General features: G+C 40.9%; 1 protein-coding gene across 1 annotated transcript; it reads right to left on the bottom strand.

Annotated features, from left to right (window-relative positions):
* Positions 1-8,050, bottom strand: renbp (renin binding protein). The gene is made up of 11 exons (XM_070910910.1): positions 7,993-8,050; positions 6,138-6,243; positions 5,923-5,998; positions 5,745-5,820; positions 4,132-4,313; positions 2,524-2,751; positions 2,047-2,128; positions 1,729-1,904; positions 1,507-1,638; positions 965-1,052; positions 1-124 (listed from the first exon to the last, which is right to left on the bottom strand). Exons 2-11 carry the CDS (start codon positions 6,236-6,238, stop codon positions 51-53), a joined length of 1,215 nt encoding a protein of 404 aa, XP_070767011.1. The 5' UTR covers positions 6,239-6,243; positions 7,993-8,050; the 3' UTR covers positions 1-50.
* Between the last annotated feature and the right edge of the window lie 3,846 nt (positions 8,051-11,896).

Here is an 11,896-nt window from a genome sequence, read left to right as displayed (position 1 = left end):
CCCAAAAATCAGGTTGAATCCCATTATTATAAACATCCATGTCAGAATGCTCAGTCCTTGTTTGCCAGCAGATCATCCAGAATACGCTCACACATGTACAGGCAGCGAGGCACGTGGAAGAACCCTGAAGAAGAGAAGAGAAACATTATCTTACCAACCGGTGCAAAGCAGGAAACTCATGGGACCTGAAAGCTCCAGGTTCACTGTGTGGCAAGTAGTTTGTGGTCATTTGTTTGGTAATACTGTATGCACCATTAAAGCACAGTATACACTGAAATAATAAAGGCCTTAAAGGTGAACTCCATCAATTCTGCACATTAAAGTATGTTCCCAGGAGCTGTGTGAAGTCTGATAAATGTCCTCAAGTGATGTCACTTGAGTCAGAGTTGATCAAGGCTGAAGACTACAAGTTTGAAAAGTTTGTTGGTGTGGAGAAGGAAATTAGCTTACCAGACCTCTGTAGCCCGCTGCTCATCTCTGCTGCTGGCTAGAGCCTACAGGCTACATTAGCTGCTACTAGCATAACACACACCAATCTACGACCAAACTGTCAGAGGAAGAGTTGCATTATGGGTAATGTAGGTGCCAGGAAGAAGAATTTGTGAAATAAAAAAGAGGATATATCTGGTTCTGCTGCATCTGCTGGATCCTGGCATCACTTGAGGACATTTATCAGACTTCACACAGCTCCCTCTGGAGACACTAAAGGCTTTATATTACTTTTCACATATGCAGTAGTACTCCCCAACGCCCCTTTGATGTGTAAAATCCTTTAGACTAACCAAGAGTCTTGGTTTCACACAGAGCTCAAACCTCTCTGTACCCAGCTGGTCAAGAGATACATCTAAAAACTACAGTGCGGATCTGCTGTGTTCCACAAGCATTTCATTAGGGTCATTTAACAGGTTCTTCTGTTGCTTTGACATACAATCAATTCTACATCTCAAATATGTTCCTTCCTTACCTTTAAAGGGGCCTCCTTTAAAATCCAGCATTACTTTCCCTTCTTGTGTCAAATAGCCAAACCACTCGCCGCTCTTAGCATCAGGAAACTGCAGTCAGGCACACGTACAGTATATTAGGCCTACAGTGCACTATAAATTTACAGATGTATGTATCTTATTTATTAACAAAATCAACATTTAATTATATTACAATGGTACTACAAACACAGGACAGGTTTATGAGCTGGTTTGTAAAACTGTGGCTGGCTAAAGGAATAGTTCAACATTTTCTTTCCAAGCGTGAGATGGATCTCAAACAAGATACAACATGTTCATCAGTGAGCTTTAGAGGTGTTGGTAGGTGTATTTTCGAACTTTGGACAGAGCCAGGCTAGCCGTTTCCCCCTGCTTCCAGTCTTTATGCTAAGCTAGGCTAACCACGTCCTGACTCCAGCTCTGTACTGAACACACAGACATGAGATTGAGATCCATGTGAACATCTCACTCTCAAAAACAAAGAGAATTCGTTAAATGTGTTGTTGGCACTGCAGTGTAAACTCACATGGCTAAAGGTGTATTCATAAACTTGAGAGAATCTCTCCAGCAGCTCTGGCCTCTTGGTTTGACTGTAGGCCATCAGGAAGGCAATGAGAGCCTCACAGTGAGGCCACCACAGCTTCATACTCCACTCCAGCTGGTCAAATACACAAGCAGTATCAGACAGCCGTATGCGATGCATATTTATAAAACTTCACATCATCATGTGTGTAGATGATTGATTCACCTGTGTGGGGCAGTGACCATCCACATCCAGGAAGTAGAAGAGGCCCCCGTGCTCTTTATCCCAGCCGTACTGATAAGGGAGCTCCACAAACTTGTTAATGGCAGTCCTCTGGAGCTCCTCGTCCCCCGACTCTGCGCTGAACTGAAGCAGGAACCAGCCGGCTTCCAGGGCATGGCCTGAGTCAGCACAGGTTAGCATGTAGGGAAATAACATGGAAAATGTTGAGGTAGGCAACAAAGAACAGGAAAAGAGCTCAATCCAAGCTTCCCCATGCACTCACTGAGGCTGCTATTATCTGGCCGACTGGTCAGTGTTTACCTGGGTTCTGCAGTCGGCCCTGGCAACCTGGCAGCTCTGCTCCCTCCAGTGACACGTTCTCTAAAATAGCTTTGCCGTTTCTCTGTAACAGAGGGGAAAAATTAGGTTTTATATTCAGCATATTAAATCACTTGCACTAATTGGACTCTTCTAATACATCAGCTTCTGTTCCAGAGGGAAGAAAACCACATTCACAGGCACATTGACATAAGTTGCCCTACAACATAACCTTACTCAACAGTATGTTGTGTTTGACTAACCTGGGTGTTTGCTAACAGCCTGTTATAAGATCTCAGAAAATGACTTATCATCTGTGTTGGTAATTGTCTACTGATATTGATGCTACAGTATGGCATGGCCTAAACTAACTGACCTAAATGTCATCACTTCATGAAGCGTAGAAACCGAGAAACTGCCCTACTTGTACTTATATAGCTCTTGACTACAAAGCATCAGTCATGTTCTACGTGTCCATACCTGGATGTGTTGTAGGATCTGCTGCACACACCAGCTGCCCAGCTCTCTGTACTTCTGCACCACCTCCTGCCCCCGGCCTTCAGTTAGCTGTTGCACCAGACACAACAGCATCATGGGAACTGCCATGCTGTTGGAGGGAACGTCTCCGGGAAGCTGTGGCCGGCCGAGGCCTGACGAGTCCTCCCGAACCCAGTAGATCAACTGCTGCATCATCTGTTCAGCCTCCAGCTAGTAACACAACACAGCATGGAGGGCGGTTGTAGAAGGATCAAGCATGTTCAGGCATGTAATTAAACCTTCTATATTACCCAGCTGAATCACTGGTGAACTGTGAATGTCCACGTAGCACATGGCATGTTAGCAAGCACTGCATCACAGAGGATGAATCTTAATGACTTTTCATCTGTCTCCACCATGATGTTAACATGTTTAGTTTCGAGTGAAATATCTTTTAGTTATTGAATGGATTGCCATGAAATGATTTGGTCCAGGCATTCATGTTCCCCGGAGGAAGAATGCTAATGACTAAGTGATCTCCTGACTTTTCATCTAGCGCCACCAACAGGTCACAAGTGAAATATCTCAACATTTGCCAAGTTTTGGCAAAAATGTGGTACATTTGGATATTCATAGTGTGAAGCAGATGAACCCTAATAACTTGGCATTCCCTGACACAAGCAGGTAATGCAAATGTAAAATGTGTCTACTTGTGTCTGCGTACTTTGCTTTATGACCAAATACCTGGAAACCAATGACATTCCCATCAGCCTCAACTGCACTGTGTGTTATGTTGTCGCAATGTGAATACATAAAAAACAATTCTGACAGTCTCTTTTTATTATTACAGCATAGATTATTGTATTGAAGGCTCAATTTCGTTAAATAGTTCATATGTTTTTGGCAGACAAGTGCATTTATGAATTAAAACTGAAGGGCTCTCAGTAGTCATAGTTTGCTGAGGAAAAAATATTACTTTTGAAAATTCAAACTGTCCATGAAGTTCAAAACATACAAAGTAAAATCAATACTATTAAATTTATATAAATTTGGATACATCTTCAGATAAAGTCATTGTTGCTGCCACAAAGCGTAGACAACATATCACTCTATTTCTCAACAACGAGCACTGGATATTGAAAACGAGATTTAGGACCACTTTTGGGGAACCATGATCCAAATTTGCTAAGAAATAGGGAACTACTTTTACTGCAGCTTGGTGAGTTTCAACAACCGTTTCTGTTAATGCACCATCAGCATAAAAGCAGCACAAATCCAGTACATGTAACATCTGTGTCACAACACAGGGGTCCTAGTTTGAATCTGCCTCTCTAAAACAGGATCATTGTGTCTTTGTGTCTCTTATTAATCTCAGCTACCACAGAAAAGGTCTGTTAATGAAGCTGTACAACACTGCAGCGTGCACGTCCTGAAGTATATTGTTACTCATGGATCAATGGATCAATAGAGTCAAATTTGACCTCATGAACGCACAACACATCAGCTCACTGAGTCACCACATTCACAAAGAAGCATGAATATATCATGTGTCATAGCAACCAGCCTTTCACATTATGCAATAGTTTGTGCTCCACTGAAAATCCTTTGTACCTGCATGTCCTTGTCACCAGTGACCCTGCTCAGTTCGTCCATGGCCATGATGTAGAAACACTCACTGAATATAGTCCTCTGAATTTTGACTGCTTTACCATCTCTTGTTAAGCAGAAGGCACACTTCCACTGGCCGCTGCTGCCGCTGGACACACGAGCAAACTTCCTCAGGAATGCTCCTCCTGAGATGCAAACAGAACAATATAACATGAGCTTATGATTAGACGCGTCAATATGAGCAATAAGCGTCAAGTAGTACTCATAAAGTCGTAAGTGTAACATGTAAATGTTTACGACATGACAGGACCATTACAGAGAGAGCCACGATGCTAGCGTGTTCGTGCTGCTGGAGAACAGTGTTCAGTGGTCGACCACAAACTGGGCCCAGAATTACAACAACCAACAGTTGGGTTTTTACGTGTTAAAAATGGAAAATCTTCTTCAATATATTGCCGTCAAGTGAAAGACATTTCACTCCAAATCTTGGTTATGTACATGTTTTGAACTCAATTAAAAGTTCTGTGGGCAGAGCCTTGTATTGTAAAACCCCTTTAAAGCTTCCTTGCTAACATCACAAATAAATGCTTGTCAAGCTAAAAGCCTGGCTGTTACATTAGTTCCTATAAAAAGGTCAGGACATTTTGCAGATTTCCACCCAACAGTGACGACACTGTGCACTTTACTGTGTACTTAACAGAGAGTACAGAGTGAACACTATCATGACTGCCATTAATCACCTCGGCGCTGCACCATCTGTTGCAAAGATTCACCTGCGGACGTGTGAAACGCTGAAGTCACAATAAACACCTGAACATTCAGACTTTTAAGGTTAAAATATAATGAGGTCCAAATATCTGAATCAACTGCGAAGATTTACTACATTTTAAATACAAATTATTTTAATTTACAAATGCTTCCAGGGGATGCATTTTGATGACTGGTTGGAGGGTAATATATTAAATAATGTATTGGAAAATTATGAGTATCTTCTGAGAAAAAAAGATGAAGCTAAAGCTCTGCTAGCAGCTTCTGGAGGCGGCCATCTTCATTACACCCAATAACTGAGGATGATAATTTGCTGTGAAATTTGGTTCGTTCTGGGCTGCACGGTGACGCAGCGGTTAGCGCTGTCGCACGGGAGGTAGAGCGGGTTGTGGGTTCGATCCCTGGCTCCCCCTGTCTCGCCGAAGTGTCCTTGAGCAAGACACTATGTTAGGGTTTATGACCAAGTACCTGCAGAACTAATGATATTCCCATCAACCTGAGACGGCCGAACAGAAGTCAGAGTTAATGTGGATTGAAGGGACTGACGCTTCAGTACTGTTGTGAGTTCAGGGTTGGTCTTGTTTGTGGAAAGTTTGGCACTAAGTTGATGCTAGATGAAAGGTCAGGGGTCAGGATAAAGATAAGGATTCATGCTCTGGAGACCATGAATATAAACACATAGCAAATGACATCTCAATCTGGCAGGAGACTGTTGTTATATTAGCTCTGAGTTAAAGTGACTGGATATTGCCACCCTAACAAACACTGTGTAGCTTCTTGGTGGTGGACTTTGACCTGCTGACTCAACAGGTTAAAGCAGCAGAATCAAGCTTTACAGTCATACACACCAGCTTTTGCTGCCTCGAGGATTTCAGGCTTGCGGAAGCGATCCACGGTTCGGTACAGGCGACAATACATCCACACCTGTGAAAGAAACAAGCCAACATACTCACACAAGATCTGATGACCACATTTCATACAGCGAATTACTTGTTTTACACGGCCAGTGTCACTACAGAGACTTACCTGTCGACCCTGCAGCCAGACGTACTTCAGCTCATCATAAACCTTCCCATCCCTCCCAATACAAGTGAAGAAGCCTCTGGAACAGGAAGCAGAGGTTCAGGTTCATCACATGGATACAGACTGCATGCACACTACAAACTGTTAGTGATAGTTTAAAAAAAGATACCAGCAGACAATATTTTCATTTCAAAAGCATTCAAGAGTAACTTCAGCACCCATGTTCAGTGTCATGAGAGTATTTGAGCCAGAAGTCCACTACGTTGTCCAGTTCTGTGCGAATCCGCTGTCGACACTCCTCCAGCTTCACCACAGACATCGCTCCTTTCAAAAAGAACGTGGACATCAGTTTGTGATAACAGGTACGACGTGTGACATCCCCTCGTCTACTTTTGCCTTTTTAACGGCTTCATCATTGATTCTTTCTAAAGATTTCTTTTTCTAACAAGTTGCACAGTTGTTCTCTGACACTTACACCGTAATTTCACACTACATGACATTTCTGAGGAGAAATGAGGGAAATATGTCGCCAGTGTGTTATGTGAATTATCCAGAGTGACGTCTGGAAAAAGAAAACCTGCTGGAAATATTCTTGTACAGCTTCTTTTTTTTTTTTTTTAAAGATGTTGAGCCCCTGAATCTAAACTCCAAACACTATTATCATAAATCTCAGAGACAGATAAGATGAACAAATCTAACCTAAACTATCTCATTACTTTATACTTTGTTATGGAAATCTGGAAAGAGCAACGGTCAACTCATCAGTGAATGATGTCTCATGCTGGGAAGTATTTATTGAAGCTTGGCCATGGAGGTTCAAGAGATTATCAATACAGTGGTTACTGCATGATGCACTAACAACAGGTGTTGATTAGTCTAATAAGCGTTAGTCCTCCAAACAAGGAAAGATGTTTACCCGGAATAGTTCATACATGAACCCCACCGCCTCTGACCTTGGTTGCTACAGCAACGAGGCTCTCCTTTTCTGAATGGCTCCTGTCTTTCCCCAACACCACAGACAGCTGATCTGGTGATCTCAAAGGGGGGCAGACAGTGGCTCTTCCACTGAGACCTATCACTAACCTAGTGCTGATCAAAGCTCAGTTTTCTACCGCCGCTGGCCGCTGCTTCTGTCCCCTCGAGGACAGAGATGAAGAGAGACAATTCCATAACATACTTCACCACATTTCAGAGGAATATTTGTACTTTTTACTCCACTACACTTATTTAACAGCCATAGTTACTTTCTAGATGAACACTTTACACACAAAACATGTGATCAGTTTAGAACTGCAACTAACGATTATTTTCACGATTAATCGATTAAACGTCTATAAAATGTCAAATAAATCTGTGAAAAATGCTCATCACAATTTCCCAGAGCCCAAAGTGACGCCTTCAAATTGCTTCTTTTGTCCAACCAACAGTCCAAAACCCAAAACTCTTCTTTTACTGACATAAACGACAAAGAAAAGCAACAAATCCTCACATTTAAGAAGCACTTTACATTTTTGCTTGAAAAAATGACTGAAGCGTACATTGATTATTAAAATAGTTGGCAAACTAATTTTCTTTCAGTCAAACAATCGATTAATCAAGTAATCGCTCAGTTTGTAATATATATTATGTTGTTAAAGATTACACAACAACAGGATATGAAGCAGTTAAAGTAGCTTCCACCTACAACATTAAAATGCTGCTTACATGTTGAATCAGGGTTAGTAATAATAAATTATAATCATCAAAATATATTTTTAAATGCAGGACTATTACTTATAATAGAGCATTTCTACTTTGAGGTAAGCCTATGGCTAAATTAACTAAAGTAAAGGATGAGCAGGCCTATGTCTCCCACCAACTATTAATTACTGTTTCCCGTTAAAACTTTAACTTTGAAGGCTGAACGCACACACCGGGCTACTGTCGCCACGCTGTGTTAGCTTGGCGCATCTTTCACCATCAAAAATCAATGGTCAAGTTAGCATTTAGCTCTGTTTTAGTTTGGAGACTGTAATCCGACAGATGGTTTGTGGCTTCTTGTTGAAAAAACACAGCGAATAAAACTCTTCTTACCTTGTCTAAGGACACCTCGGACAGAGCAGAGGGGTCTGTGTCCGTCAGTCTGTCTGTCTGTCTGTCTGTGAGGAGGATCTGCTGTCACATGACCGGAGCCGCTGCCGCCGCCGCTGCTGCTCAGGAGGAGGCTCTGGAGGAGGAAGTGGAAGCGAAGTGATCCCACAGAAGTAAATGTGACTCTGCTATCAAAAGACTGGAATTTGCACATGTGGCACAAAATGTGACGATGATTTTGTTGTTTAGCAGATCCTGCAGAGCAGAGGTCAGGGAGCTGTATCCCTTTATCCTATTCCAGCAGACACAAACGACTCACATCAGAGAAGTCAAACAAAAACTGAATAAAGATTAAGAAATAAGTGAAAAAATTATATAAATATAAACATGCAAAACAGTAAATAGAGGCTACTGGAAACATTCAATATACAGACTCAGTGCCGGCTCAGTGATGTACTGTATATCAATATCAATGGAAAATTTTTGACACATTGCCTCAGGGGTGGGTCTAGAAAATGTTGAATGGGGGGGGGGGGGGGCAGACACACACTCAAAGAAGGGGGGCTCATTTGGAAAACAAGTAAAAATTTGTTACACTCACTTATGACTCACTCATGCGTTGCTTCTAGGAAATAAAAAACTGTGTGTTATTAATCGTTCAGTTGTTTGTTCAGTGTAAGAAATGCCAAATACACAAATAAAATCAATAAATAACCACAGTTTGTAACTCCAAATAGCAATAAACAATAGACGTTTTCTTAAAACACAGATCTTTGCTCTCATTTATGGTGCAAAGGACAACCTGACTGACAAACTAACCATTAGTATAAACTCAGTGAGAATCTGCCCAGTTAGTTTCACATACAGCTGTCAGTGAAGTTGTTCAACATTTTAATAAGGTCTGACTTTAAAATGACCCTTTGACGTCTGTTGTTTGTTATAAATTTGCTAAAAACATGAACATGCATCACCCTAAATGCGCTGTCAGTGGCATTTTTGAGCTGCATGAACACTTGTGTTGGGGCCTAAGAACAGTAACTTATTGTATAATGTGTCTCCATTATTACTGCCAGACACATTCTCACCCTCAACCCGCAACATGAATAGTAACACATTTCAATCTGTATAGAAGAGAAGAGATAAAAGAGACTTTATTGTCATTCTTCTGTTTACAGTGCAGAACAAAGAGGAACAAAGTAGTGTTTCTCCTTCTCCCTGGTGCAAAAGAAAGTGCAAAGTCCACCAGACCATGATGCCAAGAACCATCGGGATATAGTAATGTATAATGTATTATATTTCACACGTGAAAACTTTCATTTCTGTAAGGTGGAATAAATGAAACAAATATGTTCTTTTAGACGCACATCACCACTACATGAGTCAAAGAAAGTACAATTGTGATGTGATTGAGTTAAACACATTAATTTCTGAAGGTATATCAAGTCATTTCAACAGTCTTTGGTCAACATGTACAACACAAAGAGAAAAAAAGATTACTGACTGTGTTGTGTGTGTGCTGTTCTTCCTTTAAATGTCTTTGGGTGAGAGAGATGAAGGGAAACCAGCAGGTGGCAGCACAGACTGGTCCACCGTACCGGCAGCTTCCTCTACTACCTGCCGTTTGTTCATTTAAAAGGACATTACACACCAGGATGTCATAAAATATCACCACAAAAGACATAAAAACATTATAGCACTTAGCTCATAGTCGTGGCAATAATTATGAAGACTGCTGTCCACTGACTGTCCCGGTCCACAACCTCTGACTCTATATCCTGTATCTGTGGAGAACCTGGACAGTATGTGTATAAAAGTCTTATGCTCGTATCACTGCCCTTCCTCACTAGATGCTGTAATAAGAAAAGCCAGACTGACACATCAGTCATGTGACCACTCATGTCAGGCACCGTTACAAGCCCCGCTAGGACGAGATATGATCATCGATTAAATGATCAATGAATGTTCACAGTGGTGATTCTGCTGGGGAAAGTTTTACCTTCTGGTGCCATTTAGTACAAAGGAGACATTGATTACTCTGCTGACATTTGGATAACTCCTTTCAGTGAATACAAAGACATTATGCAATCAGTACATGAACATATTTAAATGAAAGCAGCACTGATCGATATTTCTTTAAGAAGATTGTGTCAAATAACTATTTGTAATATAAAGTCATATTCATAGTGAAAACAGAATCTTCACCAGTTCCCTTCAGCTCTTCAGAGCTTGTTTGCCTCTTTCAGCTCTTTGTTTTGACGGCTTAAATCAACAGCGGCCTAAATCTGGATCAACCGGTTGCCAAATGACTTGTGATGAATGCCATTTTAAAACTAGCCAGCGATACGGGAGCTTATTCTCAGCCCCCAGATCCTCATCACATCTGAGAGTCATACTGTATGGGCCACATTTTGTAAAAGCAACATGTTGTGGCAGGCAACATCAGAACAATACAGAGCATCATGCTAACCTCATCTGCTAACCTTTTATTGACCCTGCCATGGAAGTGATGGAGGTTGTATTTCATTTAAATTTAAGTCTCCTATCCTACTGTTGGTGACTCGTGGTAATGGGATTACTATTAACATCAATTGTAATAGTGGAAGTGTTGGTATTACGGTTGTATTGTAATATTGACTCAGCAGAGGAAAATCCTTGCTTACATGTTCCCCGCTGAGGTGTTGTAATGAATTTATTTGTGACACACTAAAGAGTTGAGACATGTTGACTCAACCTGCCTCTCAGTTGTTCTAACGGAGGACAGACAGAAAGACATTTGAATTTCCCTCCTAACATTTAACTCTTCATTTGATCTCATAAACAAGTATCTTATTTCTGTTGACCTGTGGTGATGGAGCATCCCTCCTCTGCATCTCCTCTACAGCAGATCCCTGGCGGTAGTCTGCGTCAGAATGTCAGGGGAACTGTTTATGTTGCTTGCTATGTGCGGGTGCTTTTATTGCAGGTAAGTCATTGCAAACATTAAGCAAAGAATAAGAACAACTCGATTCATTGTTACTGAGTTTTAACCCTTCTCTACATCCTCCTTTAGGATGCACCATTCTCCTTATAACAGCTTTACCAATTGTCCAAATCGCTTTAGGTAAGTTTATAGACACCTTGAACTGTATATGGTATCTGTAAGTGGTAAATGGTTTTACATTTTTAAATAAAAATCATAGCACAAATCATACACAAGTCATATTCAGGGACATAGTGGTATAAACTCAGCTGAACCTTTAATCTCTAAGAATGCTTTAATAGTGTTTTACCTATAGTGGTGTAAATCTGTAGTACACATCATAGTAAGCAGACTCAAACTGTTATCACAGTGAATGTGAGGAGTCACACTATGGCAGCGCTGTGAGGAACTTAAATCAAACACATGTTGGGGAATATTGTTTTTTCTTAACACATTTAATGGCATGTTGTTTTTTATAGCTAAAGATGCCCTTTGTACAACAGAAAACCACCATATTTCACATCAGACTTCACTGAAATGTAAATGGTACTGTTCATAATGTCCTGTAAACCAGACTCTGTGACTTAAGTTCACCTTTTGGAAACTAGTAAGCCTGTGCTTCATCGCTGCCTCAGTTTTATTTCAATTAAGAACACAATTTTAGTGTCTTAAAGGGGACATTCACCGTCCACCAGGCAGAAGCCATAGTTTATAGCTGCAATTAGGATTTCTTGACTCTTAAATCAAAGATGAGGACCATTCTGATGATCATTTATTAGAAGGTTTATACATACTGGCTCAGATGTACTGACAAGGGCTGGAATATTATGTGTTATTGTTCACAGAATGAAACCCCATTCTGATAACAACATGCCTTTATTTTTCATTGACTTTGTAGCAAGTAATGAAGGTAGTCTGAGACATTGTATTGCAGTGCAATCAACTAGT

The sequence above is a fragment of the Enoplosus armatus genome, chromosome 8 (genome assembly GCF_043641665.1).
Source record: "Enoplosus armatus isolate fEnoArm2 chromosome 8, fEnoArm2.hap1, whole genome shotgun sequence".
Taxonomy (NCBI): Eukaryota; Metazoa; Chordata; class Actinopteri; order Centrarchiformes; family Enoplosidae; genus Enoplosus; species Enoplosus armatus.
The sequence above is the reverse complement of the archived record's forward strand: the minus strand, read 5'-3'. Positions and strand labels throughout refer to the sequence as shown.

Bases quoted from the DNA above. Each gene is read 5' to 3' on its own strand.
- renbp (XM_070910910.1), bottom strand. From the start codon at position 6,238: ATGTCTGTGGTGAAGCTGGAGGAGTGTCGACAGCGGATTCGCACAGAA. The intron at 5,999-6,137 runs GTGCTGAAGTTA...TTCCTGTTCCAG, and splicing joins TCTCATGACACTGAACATGG to AGGCTTCTTCACTTGTATTG. The intron at 4,314-5,744 runs GTGTGTATGACT...TTTGCATCTCAG, and splicing joins CCTCGAGGCAGCAAAAGCTG to GAGGAGCATTCCTGAGGAAG.